The following is a 24,887-nucleotide window of genomic DNA, read 5'->3' as shown; positions in this document are numbered from 1 at the left end:
TACTGTTGACTGCTCAGACCGTGAGACCTGCAGAGTCTGATTGCCTCTGTTATTGAGCTGGACGGGTGCTTCGGTCTGGGACCTGCAGTCTGATCTTTCCGTTTGACACACTCCTTGCTGCTGCAGTGGTCCTCAGCCCTGCCAAGGGATTGGGAACATTGGCGGGACTGACACCCATGATGCTTTGTTGTTACTCCAAGAGATGTTCTATTGTGGGCTCAGACTACGTTTGAGTCCTAGGCGACTCCCATGGACAGACAAGACTGAGAATCTGCGATCTGCTAATGCTGTCTGAAGAATTTCCCGTGTAGCTTCAGTGCTTCAGGAGATGTTGATCTGCTAATGCTGTCTGAAGAATTTCCCGTGTAGCTTCAGTGCTTCAGGAGATGTTGATCTGCTAATGCTGTCTGAAGAATTTCCCGTGTAGCTTCAGTGCTTCAGGAGATGTTGAGGGTGTTCCAGCACCCCATCACAGCGGAGGCCTGACTAGGAATTCTGCCTTTCAAGATCTCACTCGGTCTTTGGTTCTGCCTTTACTTCGTATAGGGAAAATAGAATAAAGACAAATAAGAGGTTCATGTCAGTTTCTGAATAAGGATCTGACTGTCCATCTTGCTATAATGATCATCACTAACTTTGGAACACATTGATGTTTCAAACCACTATAGTCATTGAAATTGCTATTATTCTAATGCTCACTTTGTTTGAATTTTAGTCAGTAGGAGCTTTTTTGGTGGGTCCCCTGATCCTTTTGATGTAATTGTTCAGTTGTCACATTTAATTGTCTTATTCCTCCTACAGATGATAGTTTTAGGTTCATTTTTTTTTTTTGTGGATGCATATATACATACATCTTGAATCTTTGTCAAGATGCATCTCATTTTTTTTAAATTTATTTAATACTTAATAATAATTCTTTGGTTTCCGGGCAAACATCCCCCTCCCCCTCCTCTTCCTTATGGGTGTTCCCCTCCCAACCCTCCCCCCATTGCCGCCCTCCCCCCAACAGTCTAGTTCACTGGGGGTTCAGTCTTAGCAGGACCCAGGGCTTCCCCTTCCACTGGTGCTCTTACTAGGATATTCATTGCTACCTATGAGGTCAGAGTCCAGGGTCAGTCCATGTATAGTCTTTAGGTAGTGGCTTAGTCCCTGGAAGCTCTGGTTGCTTGGCATTGTTGTACATATGGGGTCTTGAGCCCCTTCAAGATCTTCCAGTTCTTTCTCTGATTCCTTCAACAGGGGTCCTATTCTCAGTTCAGTGGTTTGCTGCTGGCATTCGCCTCTGTATTTGCTGTATTCTGGCTGTGTCCCTCAGGAGAGATCTACATCCGGCTCCTGTCGGTCTGCACTTCTTTGCTTCATCCATCTTGTCTAATTGGGTGGCTGTATATGTATGGGCCACATGTGGGGCAGGCTCTGAATGGGTGTTCCTTCAGTCTCTGTTTTAATCTTTGCCTCTCTCTTCCCTGCCAAGGGTATACTTGTTCCCCTTTTAGAGAAGGAGTGAAGCATTCACATTTTGATCATCTGTCTTGAGTTTCATTTATTCTAGGCATCTAGGGTAATTCAGCATTTGGGCTAATAGCCACTTATCAGTGAGTGCATACCATGTATGTCTTTCTGTGATTGGGTTAGCTCACTCAGGATGATATTTTCCAGTTCCAACCATTTGCCTACGAATTTCATAAACTCGTTGTTTTTGATAGCTGAGTAATATTCCATTGTGTAGATGTACCACATTTTCTGTATCCATTCCTCTGTTGAAGGGCATCTGGGTTCTTTCCAGCTTCTGGCTATTATAAATAAGGCTGCGATGAACATAGTGGAGCACGTGTCTTTTTTATATGTTGGGGCATCTTTTGGGTATATGCCCAAGAGAGGTATAGCTGGATCCTCAGGCAGTTCAATGTCCAATTTTCTGAGGAACCTCCAGACTGATTTCCAGAATGGTTGTACCAGTCTGCAATCCCACCAACAATGGAGGAGTGTTCCTCTTTCTCCGCATCCTCGCCAGAATTTGTTGGCACCTGAGTTTTTGATCTTAGCCATTCTCACTGGTGTGAGGTGAAATCTCAGGGTTGTTTTGATTTGCATTTCCCTTATGACTAAAGATGTTGAACATTTCTTTAGGTGTTTCTCAGCCATTCGGCATTCCTCAGCTGTGAATTCTTTGTTTAGCTCTGAACCCCATTTTTTAATAGGGTTATTTGTCTCCCTGCGGTCTATCTTCTTGAGTTCTTTGTATATTTTGGATATAAGGCCTCTATCTGTTGTAGGATTGGTAAAGATCTTTTCCCAATCTGTTGGTTGCCGATTTGTCCTAACCACCGTGTCCTTTGCCTTACAGAAGCTTTGCAGTTTTATGAGATCCCATTTGTCGATTCTTGATTTTAGAGCATAAGCCATTGGTGTTTTGTTCAGGAAATTTTTTCCAGTGCCCATGTGTTCCAGATGCTTCCCTAGTTTTTCTTCTATTAGTTTGAGTGTATCAGGTTTGATGTGGAGGTCCTTGATCCACTTGGACTTAAGCTTTGTACAGGGTGATAAGTATGGATCAAGCTGCATTCTTCTACATGTTGACCTCCAGTTGAACCAGCACCATTTGCTGAAAATGCTATCTTTTTTCCATTTGATGGTTTTGGCTCCTTTGTCAAAAATCAAGTGACCATAGGTGTGTGGGTTCATTTCTGGGTCTTCAATTCTATTCCATTGGTCTATCTGTCTGTCTCTGTACCAATACCATGCAGTTTTTATCACTATTGCTCTGTAATACTGCTTGAGTTCAGGGATAGTGATTCCCCCTGAAGTCCTTTTATTGTTGAGGATAGCTTTAGCTATCCTGGGTTTTTTGTTATTCCAGATGAATTTGCAAATTGTTCTGTCTAACTCTTTGAAGAATTGGATTGGTATTTTGATGGGGATTGCATTGAATCTGTAGATCGCTTTTGGTAAAATGGCCATTTTTACTATATTAATCCTGCCAATCCATGAGCATGGGAGATCTTTCCATCTTCTGAGGTCTTCTTCAATTTCTTTCTTCAGTGTCTTGAAGTTCTTATTGTACAGATCTTTTACTTGCTTGGTTCAAGTCACACCGAGGTACTTTATATTATTTCGGTCTTTTATGAAGGGTGTCGTTTCCCTAATTTCTTTCTGGGCTTGTTTCTCTTTTGTGTAGAGGAAGGCTACTGATTTATTTGAGTTAATTTTATACCCAGCCACTTTGCTGAAGTTGTTTATCAGCTTTAGTAGTTCTCTGGTGGAACTTTTGGGATCATTTAAATAAACTATCATATCATCTGCAAATAGTGATATTTTGACTTCTTCTTTTCCGATCTGTATCCCCTTGACCTCCTTTTGTTGTCTGATTGCTCTGGCTAGAACTTCAAGAACTATATTGAATAAGTAGGGAGAGAGTGGGCAGCCTTGTCTAGTCCCTGATTTTAGTGGGATTGCTTCAAGATTCTCTCCATTTAGTTTAATGTTAGCAACTGGTTTGCTGTATATGGCTTTTACTATGTTTAGGTATGGGCCTTGAATTCCTATTCTTTCCAGGACTTTTATCATGAAGGGGTGTTGAATTTTGTCAAATGCTTTCTCAGCATCTAATGAAATGATCATGTGGTTTTGTTCTTTCAGTTTGTTTATATAAGGGATCACGTTGATGGTTTTCCGTATATTAAACCATCCATCCCTGCATGCCTGGGATGAAGCCTACTTGATCATGGTGGATGATAGTTTTGATATGCTCTTGGATTTGTTTTGCCAGAATTTTGTTGAGTATTTTTGCGTCGATATTCATAAGGGAAATTGGTCTGAAGTTCTCTTTCTTTGTTGTGTCTTTGTGTGGTTTAGGTGTAAGAGTAATTGTGGCTTCGTAGAAGGTATTCAGTAGTGATCCATCTGTTTCAATTTTGTGGAATAGTTTGGGTAATATTGGTATGATGTCTTCTATGAAGGTTTGATAGAATTCTGCACTAAACCCGTCTGGACCTGGGCTCTTTTTGGTTGGGAGACCTTTAATGACTGCTTCTATTTCCTTAGGAGTTATGAGGTTGTTTAACTGGTTTATCTGTTCCTGATTTAACTTCGGTACCTGGTATCTGTCTAGGAAATTGTCCATTTCCTGTAGATTTTCAAGTTTTGTTGAATATAGGCTTTTATAGTAAGATCTGATGATTTTTTGAATTTCCTCTGAATCTGTAGTTATGTCTCCCTTTTCATTTCTGATTTTGTGAATTTGGAAACACTCTCTGGGTCCTCTCGTTAATCTGGCTAAGGGTTTATCTATCTTGTTGATTTTCTCAAAGAACCAACTTTTGGTTCTGTTGATTCTTTCTATGGTCCTTTTTGTTTCTACTTGGTTGATTTCAGCTCTGAGTTTGATTATTTCCTGCCTTCTACTCCTCCTGGGTGTATTTGCTTCTTTTTGCTCTAGAGCTTTTAGGTGTGCTGTCAAGCTGCTGACATATGCTCTTTCCTGTTTCTTTCTGCAGGCACACAGCGCTATGAGTTTTCCTCTTAGCACAGCTTTCATTGTGTCCCATAAGTTTGGGTATGTTGTACCTTCATTTTCATTAAATTCTAAAAAGTCTTTAATTTCTTTCTTTATTTCTTCCTTGACCAGGTTATCATTGAGTAGAGCATTGTTCAATTTCCACGTATATGTGGGCATTCTTCCCTTATTGTTATTGAAGACCAGTTTTAGGCCGTGGTGGTCTGATAGCACGCATGGGATTATTTCTATCTTTCTGTACCTGTTGAGGCCCGTTTTTTGACCAACTATATGGTCAATTTTGGAGAAAGTACCATGAGGAGCTGAGAAGAAGGTATATCCTTTTGCTTTAGGATAGAATGTTCTATAAATATCCATTAAGACCATTTGGCTCATGACTTCTCTTAGTCTGTCTACGTCTCTGTTTAATTTCTGTTTCCATGATCTGTCCATTGATGAGAGTGGGGTGTTGAAATCTCCCACTATCATTGTGTGAGGTGCAATGTGTGTTTTGAGCTTTAGTAAGGTTTCTTTTACGTATGTAGGTGCCCTTGTATTCGGGGCATAGATATTTAGGATTGAGAGTTCATCTTGGTGGATTTTTCCTTTGATGAATATGAAGTGTCCTTCCTTATCTTTTTTGATGACTTTTAATTGAAAATTGATTTTATTTGATATTTGAATGGCTACTCCAGCTTGCTTCTTCTGACCATTTGCTTGGAAAGTTGTTTTCCAGCCTTTCACTCTGAGGTAGTGTCTGTCTTTGTCTCTGAGGTGTGTTTCCTGTAGGCAGCAGAATGCAGGGTCCTCATTGCATATCCAGTTTGTTAATCTATGTCTTTTTATTGGGGAGTTGAGGCTATTGATGTTGAGAGATATTAAGGAAGAGTGATTATTGCTTCCTGTTATATTCATATTTGGATATGAGGTTATGTTTGTGTGCTTTTCTTCTCTTTGTTTTGTTGCCAAGACGATTAGTTTCTTGCTTCTTCTAGGGTATAGCTTGCCTCCTTATGTTGGGCTTTACCCTTTATTATCCTTTGTAGTGCTGGATTTGTAGAAAGATATTGTGTAAATTTGGTTTTGTCATGGAATATCTTGGTTTCTCCATCTATGTTAATTGAGAGTTTTGTAGGATACAGTAACCTGGGCTGGCATTTGTGTTCTCTTAGGGTCTGTATGACATTTGTCCAGGATCTTCTGCCCTTCATAGTTTCTGGCGAAAAGTCTGGTGTGATTCTGATAGGTCTGCCTTTATATGTTACTTGACCTTTTTCCCTTACTGCTTTTAATATTCTTTCTTTATTTTGTGCGTTTGGTGTTTTGACTATTATGTGACGGGAGGTGTTTCTTTTCTGGTCCAATCTATTTGGAGTTCTGTAGGCTTCTTGTATGCCTATGGGTATCTCTTTTTTTAGGTTAGGGAAGTTTTCTTCTATGATTTTGTTGAAGATATTTACTGGTCCTTTGAGCTGGGAGTCTTCACTCTCTTCTATACCTATTATCCTTAGGTTTGATCTTCTCATTGAGTCCTGGATTTCCTGTACGTTTTGGACCAGTAGCTTTTTCTGCTTTACATTATCTTTGACAGTTGAGTCAATGATTTCTATGGAATCTTCTGCTCCTGAGATTCTCTCTTCCATCTCTTGTATTCTGTTGGTGAAGCTTGTATCTACAGCTCCTTGTCTCTTCTTTTGGTTTTCTATATCCAGGGTTGTTTCCATGTGTTCTTTCTTGATTGCTTCTATTTCCATTTTTAATTCCTTCAACTCTTTGATCGTGTTTTCCTGGAATTCTTTCAGGGATTTTTGTGTCTCCTCTCTATGGTTTTCTACTTGTTTATTTATGTTTTCCTGGAATTCTTTCAGGCATTTTTGTGATTCCTCTCTGTAGGCTTCTACTTATTCTCTAAGGGAGTTCTTCATGTCTTTCTTGAAGTCCTCCAGCATCATGATCAAATATGATTTTGAAACTAGATCTTGCTTTTCTGGTGTGTTTGGGTATTCCATGTTTATTTTGGTGGGAGAAATGGGCTCCGATGATGCCATGTAGTCTTGGTTTCTGTTGCTTGGGTTCCTGTGCTTGCCTCTCGCCATCAGATTATCTCTAGTGTTTCTTTGTTCTGCTATTTCTGACAGTGGCTAGACTGTCCTATAAGCCTGTGTGTCAGGAGTGCTGTAGACCTGTTTTCCTGTTTTCTTTCAGCCAGTTATGGGGACAGAGTGTTCTGCTTTCGGACCTGTAGTTTTTCCTCTCTACAGGTCTTCAGCTGTTCCTGTGGGCCTGTGTCTTGAGTTCACCAGGCAGGTCACTTGCAGCAGAAAAGTTGGTCTTACCTGTGGTCCCGAGGCTCAAGTTTGCTCGCGGGGTGCTGCCCAGGAGAGGCGGCAGCAACCAGGAAGATATGCGCCGCCCTTTCCTGGAGCTTCCGTGCACTAGGGTTCCAGATGGCATTTGGTGTTTTCCTCTGGCGTCTGAGATGTGTGTGCAGAGTGCAGTCTCTTCTGGTTTCCCAGGCGTGTCTGCCTCTCTGAAAGTTTAGGTCTCCCTCCCACGGGATTTGGGTGCAGAGAACTGTTTATCCGGTCTGTTTCCTTCAGGTTCCAGCGGTGTCACAGGCGCAGGGGTCCTGCTGCTCCTGGGCCCTCCCCTGTGGTTCCGAGGCTCAAGTTTGCTCGTGGGGTACTGCCTAAGTCCTCTCTGCGGCGACAGCAACCTGGAAGATCTGCGCCGCTCTTTCCGGGAACCTCCGTGCACCAGGGTTCCAGATGGCGTTTGGTGTTTTCCTCTGGCGTCTGGATGTGTGCAGAGTGCAGTCTATTCTGGTTTCCCAGGCGTGTCTGCCTCTCAGAAGGTTTAGCTCTCCCTCCCACGGGATTTGGGTGCAGAGAACTGTTTATCCTGTCTGTTTCCTTCAGGTTCCGGCGGTGTCTCAGGCGCAGGGGTCCTGCCGCTCCTGGGCCCTCTCCTACGGGAACCCAGAGGCCTTATACAGTTTCCTCTTGGGCCAGGGATGTGGGCAGGGGTGGGCAGTGTTGGTGGTCTCCTCCGCTCTGCAGCCTCAGGAGTGCCCACCTGACCAGGCGGTGAGGTCTCTCTCCTACGGGGTTTCTTAGGTTCATCTTATACATTTGCAAATTGAATTGTTCTTGGGAATTTCTGGACTGACCTTGAAGTCACCAATTTAAGAGGTGCCTTGTTTTTATCCGGTTTACAGATACTCTATTTAGTGGCTATGTATGATCACTAAATGGAGTAGCCAGATGTTTATGGTGCCAGTAAAATTCCATAGAAATCCAATGTGTTATTAGGAGAACATTGAACATTATATAACAAATATGAACATTATATAACAAATCCCCCATTTCACCTTGTGAACTTGAAGTGAACGCTGCAGACATCTCTGGTAACAAGTTTGTTTGTCCATTTCTTCTCTTTAGTTAATGTCCATCAGTGTCTTGGCAGTTTCTGCTTGGATGAGGGACTACCTGAATAACGTTTTGACTTTGACTGCAGAGACAAGGTAGGCTTTAATACTGCCTATTGGATTCTTTCGATGGCTCTCTCTAGATGCACATGTTTAAAGATCTTTGCTCTGAGCTGTCCATTGGCTGGTTCTCCTCCACCATCCTGTAGAACACCCTTTCCTGCGCTGCAGCAACATATTTTCCACTATTTCCATGCTGTCTCCCACATTCTCATTAGAGAACTCTACCAACCCTGCAGGACGGTAGTTAACGGGACATGGACACGGACACTCATGGGCTTAACACCACCCTGGTTGTCTGGCTTGTGCTCATCTCTGATGCAATACACTCTGATGTATATACTCTGAGTCATGGTCAGGATCAAGTGAAGAGAAATGGTTGTGTAAAGCCCTAAATACAACAGAGCCTTTAAGCACCGAGGAATGGCTAAAATTCATATCACCCCTGTGCCAGGCTCTGGTTGATGACCACGCATGTCCTAGCAAAAAAGTCCTCTCTTTACCTTCCCCGGGTTTATGCCTCAAATCCCCTGTGCGTTCTTGTTTTCTTCACGTTAGAAAATGATTGGTTATCCGAGAGAAGAAAAGTGCTGTGCAGACTCCAGGCTCAGAGAGGAAGGCAATTCCTCCCAGTTGGTACCTCATGGAATTCGCTTAGGCTGGGGCTTTGGAACTTAGATATAAAATGTGTTGGGATAGAAATGCCACCACTTATATAAAAATGCCAGGAAACTAAAACAAACGTAAAGCAGGCCAACAGACACCAGCACAGCGATTTCTGAACGTGACTGTAAAAGCCACCAGCTTTTGAAGGATGCCAATTTGGAGATCCATGCTCACAGTTGGGTTTGTTCAGTGTCTAGGGTCCGGGGAGCGTTTTGGTCACTTCGGTGAGGTTGAACTTATCTTCTGATGTGGTTTTCCTCTCCTAGGGTAGAAGAGGCGGTCATCTTAACTTACTTCCCTGTGGTTCACCCCGTCATGATTGCTGTCTGCTGTTTCCTTATCATCGTGGGAATGCTGGGATACTGTGGGACCGTGAAAAGGAATCTGTTGCTTCTTGCATGGGTACAGTCTTTATAACTTCTTTTTATCATATCCAAAGCATCGTATGATAACGCACTGCTGTAAGTCCATAACTATAGCAACAACTCTGAAAGGTGGTCACTATGCAACATCTCGTAAGAAGGGGACTTCCTTTCCCTAGGAGATGATTTGGGTACAAATATTTGCTCTCTTCACAGAATGAAGCAGGGAGATACATATGCTGTTTAATTATGTCACTCTGGTTCTGCTTTGACGTTTTCGTTTGAGAATAATGTTTTAGTGGCATAGAGCTTCCTCCCTTCGAGACTAGAGTTGAGACGTTGTCATGGAAACTTTCCTCTTATAAACAAACAACCCACCGGGCTACCCTATTTAGAAATTTAGGTACTGAGATGAGATGGAAGGTATATTGTAATCTCCGTGCTGCCATATATGGTCTGGTGGATACAAGAGAATCTGGGTTTCTTTAATCCTAGTTACTGTTTGCTTTAAAGCAAAGCAAAACAAAACAAAACAAGACCTCTGAAAGAGTTGTAATGCTAAATTATTTCTTAAATTGATTTTACTTCTTCAGCTTCTAGAATTTATCTTATGAACAAAAACTGCTAAGCTTTTAAAGTTATGAGTCAATTAAAATAGTTTACCTGAAAATTTCTAAGGGGTGGCTTTCCAATGCCACCAGGCCGTGAGCTTGCTAACATGTAAATTGTGGCCATGTGAGACCCTAGAAAACTTAGTTCATCCACTTTGTTCCTTTCTTGGTAGTAGGTCTAAAAATGAGTAGTTTTCTGGTGAACTAAAGTAGACCTACTTTTTAGCACTTTGAATATTTCTGTAGGGCACACACGCCTCGTGTTGCTGATTACAGGTTACCAACATGACGTCACTGAATGGGAGGAATGAGTAAAGATTGGCTTTCTGCAGTCACCTTGCTCATATCTGTGCTTGCCAGGCCCCCGTCCATGCCAGTTCAAACAGACTCTTGGTGTGGAGCAGAACGAAGCTTTAAATGTCACAGGAATAACCTTGATTAAATTATCTATAGGTTTCTTGGAGAGTAACTGCAAGGTTGGAGAACAGGTTAAAAAAAAAAACTATAGCAAATAAACCATACTAGGAGAATGGAGAATGTGCCCAGCATCTTTCTGCACATGTAGGCACATAGAAAAGGGAAGATGGGATTCAGATCTTACAACGCTTTTAAAATACTTGGTGAAATTTAACAATTCATGTGGATGGGTTAGAGAGATGGCTCAGTGGTTAAGAGCACTGACTGCTCTTCCAGAGGTCCTGAGTTCAATTCCCAGCAACCACACGGTGGCTCCCAACCATCTGTAATGGGATTCGATGACCTCTTCTGGTGTGTGTCTGAAGACAGCGGCAGTGTACTCAACACATATAAAATAAATCTTAAAAAAAAAAGAATTCATGTGTACGACTTTATAAAGTCTTCTATAATCTGAATACTGTGCAAATATATTTTGAAGGCAAGAAGATCTCAGCAGCCTCCTTAAAAACCACAACGATGCAATGATCTCTCAAGACCAGTTTCTTTTATAACCAGTTTCAGCATGAGTGGTATTTTCTACTCCCTTCTAAGTTTTCCTCTGCCTGGTCTCTGGAAGGTAGTACAAGGTGAGGTGGGGTCAGGGATAGTATGAAACCACAAGAACTCGTGAGAACACATTTTAGTAACCACTTATGGATTCCATTAAGCTGTTTCAATGGTAGTAAAAGAAACCAGTGGAGTAACATGGCCTGCTACTCGATGTAGGACAAAACACAAACTTGTGAATGAGTGTCTAATCTGTGGTGTAGGAAAAGGTCTTATAAAACAAAATGACAGTCACATAAAACCACAACAGGTCTGAGGTCCTATAGGCATTAACTTGTTCATTCATTCTTTTAACACTTCTCGAGCACGTAAGCACTACTTTATTGACATCAGAATAGTGCACGTGATAGATGACAATTTCACTAATCTCTGATAAGACCTCAGATAAAATTTGCACTGGGTACTCTGAGGGCAGAGAGGGATAGCTCCAAGCTCAGCCTCAAGGGTCAGCTCAGGGTCATAGCAGTGGGGTAGAGCACATCCACCTCATTGCCCCTTTCTGTTTCCTCTCCTTTTTTGTTTGTTTGTTGTGTGTTCTTTTTCTCATGCGATAGCTTCAGGCTCCGGCTGCTCCCTGAGTCCATAGATGCCACCTACATCTTGCATCCTCTTTCTTTTGACCATCTTTGGCAGTCCAGTCTCTACTCTCATTATAACTTCACTATTCACAGCAAGCTTCTAGACCTCGCTCTGTCTAGACTCAAAGACAGCTTCTCCAATGCTAAAAATAAATCATGCTCTCAACTCCCAGTGGTCCATCTCCCAACTAATACGTATCTGCTCTTTCTCAAGCTGTTTATCCCTCAGCTTCCTCCCTGAACTCCTTCCTCCTGCCATAACCAGTTCCTATGGGTCCTGGATCTGCAACCTCAGGAACTCAGCCTCCTTTTCTGTTCTTACTTGGATTGCTCACGCACAGGGCATAGAGTTTTCTGCCTCTCCTGCCTACTCTACTCCAGTGGAGTTTGGTTAAGTCAATACACCATGATTTTATTATTCTTGTTATGCTCTAAGACTTTGATAGCCTCCCTATTGGGTAGTGAAGTTTAACCGGCATCTGGAACTTGCATCAAGCCATTCTATAGCCAAGACGCCATCTGCCAGTTTTAGCTCTTTTACCTACTTCATTAATGTCTTGTTAAGGTGGATTTTCAGATCTCTGGATATACTTTTTTTTTCTTCTCGTGTTCTCTGCTTTTATTCTCGCTCTCTCTTTAAGAATTCTCCTCTAAATACTGTTGTCTAGTCATTACCATTTCCTCTAAACTTATCTCTTGAAACACTATCTCCTGGAACAATATTGACACCAAGAGAAAGGTACTAGGTAATGTTTCTAAGATACTTCTCATGCCAGACGCTGCAGAGTTCTACCCGATGAGTTACATGAAGAATCTTGCATGAACTGATCGGCCTTATCCCCCCCTACAACTCTAATGAGATAGGTCCTATTATTGTCAAATAATTCACGCGAGGAATTGTGACTACAGAGATGTTAGTGGCGTCTCTGATTGGGCATCGCTATTAAATAAAGAATCTGCTGCTCAGATCACAGCAACCCAGTTTAGAGGGCTTATTATTACATACAGCTGTTTTACTCTATGAACACCAAGTTCTCCTGAGTTCTTTGTGGTGTGTGTTGTAGCATGTAAAACACATTAGATGTGATTGCCGACTTCAACCACGATGGCAGTAAGATGGGACAACTCAAGGTTAAATGAAGCCCAGAGAACTTAGTAACCAGACCAAGGTCGCTGAAGGGTGAGGACAATGGCTGTGATTCAGACAGACCTCAGTGATTTTGATTGCCAAGGCCAATTCTCCACGGGCCTTTTCTCCAGCTTGGAATTCCAACGAAAAATTTATTATGTAAAATTAATCAAAACTACGACATTCTTTGGGTAACCATTCAACTTTCCCATTATTTTAATGAATGCTTATTAAACACAAGCATGGCATGAAATTAGAATGGTGTGTGTGTGTGTGAGAGAGAGAGAGACAGAGAGAGAGAGAGAGAGAGAGACAGAGACAGAGAGACAGAGAGACAGAGAAGCACATCAGTCTAAGGTGGTCCCTGGGAGAGGGAGGGAAGTAGAAGGATGATGAGCTCCTCTGTTTGGAAGGCTTAGATTACAAAGCAGAGGCCTTGATTAAGGGGAGTCAAGTCAGTGGAGAATGTGACACTGTTAGGTTTTGGGTAAATATTTGGGAAGCAATCCTCATGGCTTCCTCTTTTACATTCCTTTGCCTTTTATCCTAATTGGTGAAAAAAGGGGAGGCTCCTTTCTTTTCTTTTCTTTGCTTTTCTTCCGGAGCTGAGGACCGAACCCAGGGCCTTGCACTTGCTAGGCAAGCGCTCCACCACCGAGCTAAATCCCCAACCCTTCTTTTATTTTCGATATAAATTTTTAAGGACATGCCATAGGTTCCTCCAAACTGTCTGTTTCCCTGTACTAGGACTGATTTCAATATTAAGACTTATAAACCAGATTGGTGTAAACAGCTAGCTATTTTTGCTTTGTTTTATTTTTCAAAACAATTTGTTATTTTGAAAGCTGATGTGTCTTTTGGATGGTTCTGAAAACAGTACCTTCAGTAGAACTTCAGTGCTATTCAAGTAAAGTAAAAGTGCCATTATCCAACAGGCCAGTATAAAACAACAATTACAGGGTCTCCTTTCAAAGAGATCCGTGTAACCAGGGTACCCCTGCCATGTTCTACCCCCAAGAAAGACACTGAACCAAACTAAAACTAATAAGCAAACAGGCTACCTACTACAAATTAATGGTGAATGATCATTAATATGACTCTGGTCCTGAATAATTGGTTTAGAGATGCAAAGGGCTAAAACACCAGATTTAAGATGCCAAGTAAGACAGAAAATGTATAACTAAATTTAAGATAAAAAAATGGATAATTATTTTATATGCGTCTATCTTGTGCAAAGTTCAGAATGTATATGTACTAAATATGTTATTCATCATTTATGTGAGATTTAAATCAGCAATCTGCATTTTTTTAAAATGAAGCTGGCCATGCTAACTCCAATTAGATCTGTTTCTCCTCTCTTGTGCTAGGGATAAAACCCAGCATGTGTCAGCCATACTACCACTGAGCCCTAGGTTTGATCTTAATAAGTATGAAACTCTCATAGAATAAGAACAGGTCTTCATACTTCTTTTTTCAAAAGATTTATTTTTATGTGTATCAGTGTGTGACGCCCAGTACATGTGTGTGCCATGTGTGTGCCTGGTGCTGCAAAGGTCATAAGAGGTCATTGGAGCCCCAGGAGCTGGAGTTACCAACAGTCGTGAGCTTTCATGGTGCACGGAACCAAGCCCAGCTCCCCTATAAGAGTGGCAAGTGCTCTTAACCATGGAGTTATCTTCCTAGCCCCAGAAACACATATTCCTATGAAGAGATTAAGAGTAATTAAATTCTAATTACGAGGAGAACATTTTCATTTTCTCATAGGTCAGAAATAATTGGGAAAAGAAACTTGGACATGCGGTGATTTTTTTTTTTTCCAAGTAATTTCAGTAGCGCAAATTCCTTCAATCTTTCAAAGAGAAATTGAAGCTAAATGGAAATTGGTTTGAAGCTTTAGGTAGGTACTGCCCAAGGCTTTAGCGGTAGACTAAATGAAATTCATTTGTTATTGCAGTTCTGCTCCGCTGTTAAGGCAGCCATTAGCGAAGCTGTTTCCGCTCAGGGGGAATGTAAACACACTAACAGACACACACACTTACAGAGTCAACAGCAGCTGAATGCAGCCATCAGCCGCCAGGTCGTCATGTGTGGTGGAAGGCTAATGTTTCTCCTTCCCTGTCAGCACCTGACTCGCAGTCAGGTGCTGGTCAGAAACAAAGCTGGTGGACCGTGGACTCCTTTGAAGAAGTTTGTTAACTTATGCATTCCAGATAATTTGCATAAGGCAATTAAGGTTATGGAAGCATTTCAAACACCTCCTTAAAATATGCAGTGATTGAACCTGCTCTGAACAACTTCTTTCTTGGAAATCAAAGAAATCTTCAACGACCTCTGGGGAGTTTCCTTTCCTCAGTGGCCTTGTTTATAATCAGATCATAAAGCAGAATGGTGGTGGTGGCACACATCTTTAATCCCAGCACTTGGGAGGCAGAGGCAGGTGGATCTCTGAATTTGAGTCCAGCCATGTCTGTGGAGCTACACAGAAATACCGTCTTAAAAAACAAAAACATAATATAACAACCATCTATTTATGCAATAATAATTTGTACAAGCCCTTGGTTTAAAATTTTCTCTGTGGCCGTTGTACATTTTATAGTGACAAAGCTATTCATAAGTTTTCAAGTTAAAATGAGCTACTAGGTAGAATTTATTTTGCCCTTGTTTGGAGTTTTGGGTTGAGAACCTAACAACTTTACTTTTAAATGGAGGCCCCTTGGGTCATTTCCACATGCTCACCAAGCACCAAGTGTTACCCTCACCTTCTCAGAAAATATTCATGACGGTTAGATTTGGATTTCTGGTTACAGAAGAGGAGAAGTAGTGTGCCTGAAGATACACAAGGCTGAGATTAGCATTCGAATACAGTCTGTGTGCAAAGCCTGTGCAGGCTTCACTGCAAGGTACCATTTTAATTCAATGGTGAGGCTACATGGGTCATGCCTAACTGTCCACTGTCTGTTACTCTATCAACTTTATCTTTTAAAAATATCATCTTTATGTTTGGCCAAGACATTTTACCACAGTTACTCTCTGTAATCAAGTCAAAGGAGGAGACAGGGTCTTTTCCCTTCTCCCTCTTTCCCATTGTCCTTTTCCCTTCCTCTTCTTTCTTAATCACACGCACCAAGTTGGCAGCCTGGGATAGGCATTTCAGAGGCAAAGAGGAAAGGGGCAGAAAGATAGAATTTAACTTAATTAACATATTAAATCTATGAATAAATTACTGTGTGAATCTGAAATCAGGGACTATGACACGCCCTCCCCCCCGTAATTTGTTCAAAGGAGGTGATTCTGCTGGGTAGGAAGGGGTACTTAGAACCACATGAACAGTGGGGCAGATGAGGAGTCATGATGGTGCTTGGCAGGTTGAAGCATTTGTTATGGCTGTGCAGAATTGAGAGAACGCAGTGAAGTAAGTCTAGTTGTGAAGTCTTTGTAGGAGTGCCTACATTCCTACTCCTATAGCTTCTAGAGAGCCACTGGCCAGAAAGGGAGCCAGTAAGTATTCCCAGTATGGGATGGAATGACTCACATTAGAGTAGTAGGTAATTAGAGGCATGGTGGTGTGTGCTTGTACAAGAACCCAGGGCCTGTTCTTTGACTATTTCTGATCCTTAAGCAGTGCTGGTGTGTCCGTCTATAATTATGTCCCAAGGAAGCATGTAAGCAGACACATTTGAAAGTGAAAATAGTACCAAAGACTGGACCCCAGGAAAGGTGCCCAAGACTCATAGCTTTGGTGTTGGGCCTTTGAGAGAGGACTGTGAGTGCTCATTGGCCCCTCTGATTGTTTCAGAGATCGAAGAGTAAATGGCTTCAGGTTTGGCATTCTGACTTGTGCTCTCTTCCTGGGTGTTTTGTCATAACAAGCATACAGGACTTTGTTACATACTGTTTCCTAATATGTTTGAGATACTTTTAGTTAGAGATAAGCCTACAGGGACTGCTCCGAGAGTGAGCCTATCTCTATTGACTTAGGGACTGCTCTGAGGGTGTGTAAAGTTTTAAACTAGCGTGCGTGTCGTGCCACCTCATCTCCTCACCTCCGAAGGCTGTTCGTCACTCCTGCTTCATGTGCTGTTGTGTTGAGGAAGGCAACAGTTGTGAGTTGGTTTTTGTTCTCTCATTTGCTTCCATAGCTCTTCTTTTCTGAAATTTTTTTTGGCAAACATCAAGTGATAGCTAGTCATTTAAAATCACGTAGCTCTCAAATGACTTGAGAGAAACCATGTGTATTGCAGAGTCCTAAAACCAGGCCAAATCATGATGGTACAAAATGAGAAAATTAAGTCCTGTACATCAGTGAAGAAACTAATTGACAGATAAACTACTTAGACAAACTCTGTAATGGCCAATGATATTAATTACTAGGTAGTATCATGATCGCAAAACCATTTAGACATTGAATTGTTTAAAGATGGGATACAAATGCTTTTAATCTTTCTAGATAAAAAGTGGTAACAAGCTTTATGTTTGTAGGTTAAGATGAATCTTAGCATCTTAAAAGACAAGAGTACACTACTTGAATTTTATTTAAATGCAGAAATAATTTAGTTGTGCCCCTTCTTTTAAGCAACACACAGAATTACTTTAAAATAAATGGCCATTCTTTTGTTTTCTTTTTTGTTTGTATTTTTTAAATTAAATTAAAAACTATTGCATTTTTTATTTACATTTCAAATGTTATCCCCTTTCCTGGTTCCCCACGTATAAACCCCGTATCCCATCCCCCATTCCCCTTCTTCTATGAGGTTGTTCCCCCCACACACCCATCTCTTCTCGCCTTCCGGCCCAGACATTCCCTACACTGGGGGGTCCAGCCTTGGCAGGACCAAGGGCTTTTCCTCCCATTAAGGCCCAACAAAGCCATCCTCTGCTACATATGCAGATGGAGTCATGGTTCTGTCCATGTGGACTCTTTGGGTAGTGGTTGAGTCCCTGGGAGCTCTGGTTGGTTGGTATAGCTGTTCTTATGGGGTTGCAAGCCCCTTCAGTTCCTTCAATCCTTTCTCTAACTCCTCCATTTGGGACCCCATTCTCAGTTCAATGTTTGGCTGCGAGTGTCTGCCTCTGTATTTGTCCTGCTCTTAGGTCTTAAAGCTTTAGAGCTTGGAAACTTCACATTTGCTTAAAATGGTTGCACCCATGAAGACATTGTAGAAACAGAGTGTGCAAGAAGATAGGCATTTTCGTTACGTGATACTTGATTCAAGAATTATTTCCAGCTTAGTATAACTCTGAATGCTTTCAGGGTCTCTCTCAGGTGACACTCTCTTTAAATATTTCACAACTTTAAGTTCCGTCCAGGCATTCGCATCACTGAGTGGGAAGCAGGGACTGAACAATAATGGAACAATTAGACATGTGCTGTTCATAATTAAAATATTTTAATTTCATAAACTTCTTTTCCTAATTAGAAGTACTTGGAAAGAAATTCTGACAACAATTGTCTCATTCCCTGGAGGACATTTAGTAAAGGCACCCAAGGATGCATCTGAGCTGAAGCCTGAGGGTCCAGGACAAAGGAAGGTGCTGGCAGGAAATAGTGGGAGGGATACAGTTGCGACTCCTAGGGGCCCTTGCAGGAAGCAGGGCACTTTTGAGAAACAACGTTAATAGACAGAACAAGTCTAGTGACATTAAGAAGCTGTTGGTGGCAAGGATCAGTGCACATGTGTGTACCCAGCATAACAGTCCTGAATGTCTCATATATGAGAGGCAGCCTGAAGGTTTTTTTTTTCCCCCCTTGTAGGTGAGGACTGAACCCAGGGCCTTGCGCTTGCTAGGCAAGTACTCTACCACTGAGCTAACTCCCCAGCCCCCTCAGTCTGAAGGTTTTAAACTGAAGAGTGGAGCCCTCTGGCTCATCTGTGTACTCTCAGTGTGGTTTTTTGCTCAGCAACCTGGAGGAAAATGACTGACTGACACTGCCACTCCAGGTTACAGATCCCTTCTTAATGAGAGAAGAGAACATAGGAGAGACTCTTTAGCACTCTCAAGATGCCTTTATTCTTAACCCTATCCATTGTAAGTAAAATTGTAGCAGTCTGAGTATCCATAGTGCAGATGTGATAGCGTAAACATAGCCATCAAGCTAAATCGGCACTAGGAAACCATGCTGGGCTAAGATGTTTCCTAGAGATAGTGAGCACCCAGAGACCTTGCTGGAAAGTACAACGGTAGTTATTTGATGTGCTCTTGGACTTTTCAAGCCTCAGAGAAAAGTTGTTCCAAATACAGCAGGACGTAGCAGCACTTACCTGTAACCCAGGCTCTCAGAAGGCTAAGGGAGGTGGATTTCAAATTTGAGCCTAGCCTGTGAAACAAACGGAGAATCCCCACTCACAAAACGTCCTGTTAACAGTGAGCTTGTGGAAAGGATTGTGGTAGAACTGGTTAACTTGGCTGAGATCGAGTTTATGCAGGCTGGAAGCTTTGGCTTGAAGGCAACGGAGATGCAGTCCTCAGTTGTCATGTGCTTGTGCACGGACGCCGGTCCCCAAAGCTCATGACTTCCCCACATTGTTCTATTTGAATATTTCCTTGTAATGAAGGTGTATTTTTTTTGAAATTCACGTGGTTCGGTTCATACTTTTCCTGATATCACCTAGACCAGTGCTTCTCAGTGACCCCCACAACCTGTGTGTATGTGCGCATGCGTGCGTGTGCTAATGAAGAAACACAGATTAGATTAGTAGGCTCAACTAAACATAAAGGTAAAACGATGTGGTTGAAAACCTGCTTCTTGGTAAGTTCTAAAGCTGAGTTTTCATATGTTCATGTTTTCCCTTTAGAATATTGTCCTTTTGGACTACCAGCCTGACCTGCTGCCACTCTTGCATTTGGGAAGGGCTGGCACATCTGGCTGGGCTGGCCTGCTGTCACGCTCTGGATCGTTGAGTCGAGCATTCGGTTGGCTATGTTGCTTAGGTAATGTCTAAGGCAACTTTCTGTTTGCGTGTTGGTGCATAGGTTCTGGGAATAAGGACCCGTGTCTCTCACTCTGAGGAATGGTCCAATAATGTATAGCCATTGCCTTTTCAGAGACCAGGAACGGCCTGTAAATTATCTGAGATCTGGCTGAGCTTGCAGACTTGAGCTGACCTAGCTTAAAGGGGAACAGAAGCCATATACATGGTGACCTCTCTAGCGTGTCCAGCTGTTTTATTGCCTCACCCTTAATGCCTTCTCTCTCATGATATAGGTCACTGACTCCCCACCCCAACCCTAGAGAACTTATAGCACTCAGCCAGACCCACAGAGCCTGGCAGAACTCATTTCTCTGATGAGCTGTTGAAATATCATGTGAATTAAGCATTTACTGATTTGAGACTCACCAACAGCAGCTTTGGAAAATTCGTTGGCTCAGCAAAAAAAGAAAAGAAAAGAAAACAAAAAGACCTCCAAAAAAACAAAACAAAACAAAAAAACAAACAAAAAACAACCACATCAAAAAAAAAAAAAAGAAACCAGTAAAAATAAAATTGTGAAGAGAATATGTGAAGGACACTTTTGAAACAATCGTCGGTACATTCTCAAACATCGAGCATGAACGTGAGAACAGACAAGTCAGTATTCACCTGAGCTTGGATTTCTGCCTAGGTGGAGTAGTTACGAGACCTCAGGGGTGTTTCTTCCACCACACTTCCCTAGCTTTTTCCAAAATTAGATTAACCTCACTCTGTTTATGATTGTTCAAACAAAGGACACTCGGTGTTGCCTTTTCCTTGAAAACTAAGTAGGGAGGCATTAGACTAGACTGATGGGCCTGCAGAATGTCCCAGTCCTGGCTCCGTTTCCACTCCATGTTGAGAATGAGCTAAACGGAGGCTGTGTGTGTGTGTGTGTGTGTGTGTGTGTGTGTGTGTGTGTTTTAAGCAGCAGCTATTCTTGGTCTGTCAGCATTTCCCTGTGAATTCCTAACAGAAGGGCAAGCCATTCCATTATCTTGTACAAATATTTGGCACTGGAATTCCCTTATTTACTAACTATAAGTAATATAATATTTTTAGACCTCCAGTCACTGAGGGAGGAAAAATAAGCAACTGACATTAAGACACTTAGCACTGAGAGTTTGCAGAGTCCAGTATTTGACAGGAGAGAGACTGGGGTTTATCATTTATCATTTAGCGAACATAGACTTTTAATCAAACTTTTTGTTTGTTCAAAGAGTTGTTCTGTAATAGAGAGAAAAAGTCAAAGGGTCTGTTTTTAAAATATTAAGAATATCCAATAACGCATGTTGCAATTTGAAATTAATTTTACTCGGGAGAATTATGTGAATTTTCCTAAATAAGCAAGTCAGTCATTTGCGGTTCTTAATTATGTCAAATATTTTGTATGTAAAAATCTATTTATAGCTTAAATTATTATAGTATAAATTAGTTATAAATTAAAAGAATTGTCGACTTAAATAACTTTTGTAAGTGTTGATCACTTTTACTTTTTTAAGTCATAGGGTTTGTTGATACTTGCAAATTATTTATTTTCTCACAAAATATATGTAAACATTACACTTTTCTTTTGTTAAAAAAGTCTTTTCTAATTGGTATTTGCGAGAGGACTAGGATGGATAACAGTACCTTATGTTTTGCTGTTGTATACAGTTGCTGTTCATCCGTAGTACACACCACGTAGTCCCTAGTGTAGAATTGGGTGGAATAGTGTTAAGTTTTACACAGGGCACACTTCTGCTATGAGAGACCACAGCAACTAAAACATTCATTTTCTACATTTCTCAATGTCCTCTAGGTTCAGCTAGTTTTAACATTGATTTTGTTGGCAAAGTTCAGCATTGTAATTCCAGTAGATTTTCAAAAGTTAGAAACAAACAATATTTAGAAAGCCAGCTTCTGTAAAAATTAAAAACTATTTAAAATATTTCACATAAAAAGCACATATTGCCTCCTGAGAATTTTTTTTAATATATTGTTCATAGTAAAGTTAAAAAAAAGTAAAGATATAAAAATAAAATCTCTTTCTTTTTTACTGAGCTTTGGGTATGTCTGATCCTTTCTTATAAAACTGACACGTAACTAAAAGTTAATTAATTTTATTGCCAGAGAGAAGCTAATCTAACTACAGTTGAACATATAAAAAGGAAAGGAATGTGGGGCTGTGTTCTGCTAAGATTTGTTAGTGATTTGACAGAGCAAGTAGGGTTGTTCCTTTCACCAGCCAGAGTGTGACAAAGGAAAAAAACGGACTTCAGTTTTTGTCATTTAAAACATTGATGATTGGAAGTCTTTTATTTTTCTGTAACTGAAAAGGTAATGAGGGATAAATAGCATTTATCCCTAGTTTAAAGGCAAGAAGAGTTTTTTTTTAATGTTCTTATAGAGACATGTTGTGCATGCATGGTGTGTGTGTGTGTGTGTGTGTGTGTGTGTGTGTGAGAGAGAGAGAGAGAGAGAGAGAGAGAGAAGTCAGTAAGAGTCACTCAGGAAAGCTATGGACATATGAATAAAAGATCCAGAATAGAGAGGAGTGCTTTCAAATGTTGTCATCTTGACATGACATATGACTTACATTACTTACATGTGTGGGGAGGGACTGTGAGGTTGTTGGAAAGGGGATGGGAGGAGGTGGAAATGTTCAAAATACACTATGTGTATGAACTTCTCAAGGAAAAAAATTTAAAATATTCCTTAATTTTAAAAGGAATACTGATAGCCTTATAATTTCTGGATAATAAATTCTATATGTAAATCTCTGACATAATACATGATTTGTATATCTATATACATACTAATGTACATCTATGTGTTCATATTTGTGTATAAATATGCTCAATTGTTTGGGTTTCATTTTGATTTATAGGATTTGATTATACTCATATACGGATATATTTCTTTAGTAAATAAATCCAGGTCCAGAATAAAGTTGCCTTTATTATAGCATCTTGGGCTTCATAGTTTTGTTATCCAAATGAACAGTTGGGGGAGATATTCTAACTCATACTGATTTAGGTAGAATGCATATTGATTTTAAGGAACAGTGTTTCAGAAAACACCTCGATTTTCACTCAACCATATAAACTGTTCTTAAGTACACACTATGCACATTTTGCTAAACCGTTCCTAATTCCAACTATTGAAAGCGTATTTAATCAAAGGAAGATGGTACCCCAGCATTCTGGAAAGTTTCTGAATGGCGCTCACATCATTTGGCTGACAGCTCAAAGTGCTTCTCAGGTCCTTACAGTTTTCAGTGTTCTGGAATGACCTCTCTCAGGATTGTTCCGTCAATGCAAAGCACACCGAAAGTGCTCTGGTTTCCCAGTCTTTTCTTTTTTAAGCTCCCAGGCTGCAGGGGGGAGATATCCGCTTTAAATTTTTGTCCTCCCTTCTCTCAGAGTGCTCCATGGACATAATTTAAAGAGTTAATTCAGTGCTAAAAGCCCCATGAAATATGGAAGTCCTTCACCCCTGCCTCTGGCCATTCCCTGAGGCAGCTGCTATTAATTGTGCCTCCACAGATTCCTCTTGTCATTTACCTACACATCCCTAAATCACATCTTTATGTAATGTTTCTCATTCTTCTAGGCTTTAGTTTTAAGTCCTGCCCATCGACTTCAGGGAAGGAAGAACTCCTGGTCCTTTCTTGGCTGACCGTTGCTGAATATCTTCTCCTTAGCCCAGTGGCATCATAGTTTTGCTTCGTTCAGTGTTTACATGATTAAAATTATGGACAATCTAGTCACAACTAGGCCACGCAAAATGGCACATTTAAGCTTTCTTCCTAAAGTAATTTTTTTAATATGAACGATACTTTCTTATCATAATCTTTTATCATCAAACTCATTTTTCTTCATATATTGAAATACATTGGACAATTCTGTTCATTTTTCAGATGTCTCAGAATGTTCTAGAAACTGCTCCTGTCCAGGTCTGTTGACCCTCTTGCCATCATGGGAGGATCTTTTACCATTGAGGCATTTCATGTGCTTTCTCTCGTTTTAAATACCCTTCCCTGGATTTCACTCAATCCTTTTTGTTTATCCTCTCATTTTTCACTATGTCATGATAAAGCACATGATTTTTTTTTTTTAGTGTATATGCCCAAAATATCTTTCCAAATGTTCACACGTTGATTTTGAATGGTGAAGAGTTCCAACTTGGAAATGATCTTTTTGTCAACCTTCCCACTGTCCTTTACCTTAGCATGTTGTGTTCACTTACTTGATTGAACTTTGAAGCTCTGTGGACAGGTGTGCAGATTTGACCTTCCTACCTGGTTGTATTGTACCTGTTGTCCCCTGGTGTGGGACTATCTTAGTATCTCTGTGGCCTCATCTTCTAGTAGAAATTGGGTAGTCACCCAGTCACATGGTATTTGGGGAGGGAATAGTAAAGAGGTCCAATGTTTCCTTGAATGGATTTTCAACCAATCATCTTTTTTTGAGAACCTGTCACTCACAGAAGTGTTTGGAGTTGCCTGTAGTCAATTGGAATCCATTTGTTCTGAGATTTTCCTTTCCCTCGCCATCTATCCTTCCAGCTTTTTCAGAATGACTAGTAGATTTACTCTTCTGCTCTTCTCTCTGTATGCTTACTGCTATGTCATTTCATCTTTTGTTGTCTCTGGGATGATACCTTCATTATTGTTTCAGTGACATTTTAAGAGAGAGAGAGAGAGAACAGACAGGCTGGGCATGTGTGCTTGGTCTGTTTACATTAGGGTGGAATTCTGGTGAAGGAGACATCAGGGAGCCAGACGGTTTCTGTAAATAATTGCCTTTTTAGTAAACTCGTGGATTTGCTATTGCTTATCTACACATACAAAGGAGTGAACTAACCTTTAAAAGGGATTAGCAATGGATGCCCCCTGTTTTTACTGAGGGATACATTTACCCACAACTCACCAAGGACTTAACCATATCCGGTCTTCACCCTTGCCATTTTCCACTCTTCAAGGATGGGATGCCACACCATTCCTTTCCTTGTCAGAAACTTCCAGTGGACAAAGGCTAGTCACTGGTGACATGCTGCCACATTGTGGCCAGCCCCAGGGAGTTTTAAAGAACACATGGATTTGAATGCATACCCACAGAAGTTGACTTCCCACCCTCCACACCCTGCTGTAGATATTTGGAGGAAAAGTTCCTGTCATATTCTCTCCAGGCAGATATTTTATCAGGGATGTTAGCAGGTAGTCTTTGGAATAACATTCTGCTGTGGGGGTGACTCTCAATGATCTCTAAGGGATGAACAATTCTTGACACGTCTGTCCTCTAATCATAATGACATAATGACAACAGTGTTAGGCTGGTCTGTGCCAGGAGGTGAGCCTAGATATTTTACACATAATGTGTGTCCTAAGAGAGTCTATTATGTGATTTAATAAAGGCTGCCATTTAGGGAGCAGTTAAAAAGCAAAGGACAATTATGTCGTTGAATTCTGAGTACGCCACTGGTAAGTAATTCGCATGTTATGAAATAGGAAACTGAGTCCTGCTGGTTTGTGGAAGACCATCAAACTATTAAATTAGTTAGAACCTGAAGCCAGGTCAGTTAGGTCAAGGCCCATGTTTTCCT

At 41.0% G+C, this 24,887-nt stretch overlaps 1 protein-coding gene across 6 annotated transcripts in view; it reads left to right on the top strand.

The window, feature by feature from the left end:
* Positions 1-24,887, top strand: part of Tspan12 (tetraspanin 12) — a 75,469-nt gene that overhangs the window by 11,804 nt on the left and 38,778 nt on the right. For 5 of the 6 annotated variants that reach the window (NM_001015026.1, XM_008762788.4, XM_008762790.3 and 2 more), the window contains exons 3-4: positions 7,936-8,018; positions 8,915-9,050. In NM_001015026.1, coding sequence (NP_001015026.1) covers positions 7,936-8,018; positions 8,915-9,050 — 219 coding nt within the window. Of the gene's footprint in view, positions 1-7,935; positions 8,019-8,914; positions 9,051-16,300; positions 16,455-24,887 lie in introns of those variants that run through there. The other variant, XM_039107771.2, reaches the window with a different exon arrangement.

The sequence above is a fragment of the Rattus norvegicus genome, chromosome 4 (genome assembly GCF_036323735.1).
Source record: "Rattus norvegicus strain BN/NHsdMcwi chromosome 4, GRCr8, whole genome shotgun sequence".
NCBI classification, from domain to species: domain Eukaryota; kingdom Metazoa; phylum Chordata; class Mammalia; order Rodentia; family Muridae; genus Rattus; species Rattus norvegicus.
The sequence above is the reverse complement of the archived record's forward strand: the minus strand, read 5'-3'. Positions and strand labels throughout refer to the sequence as shown.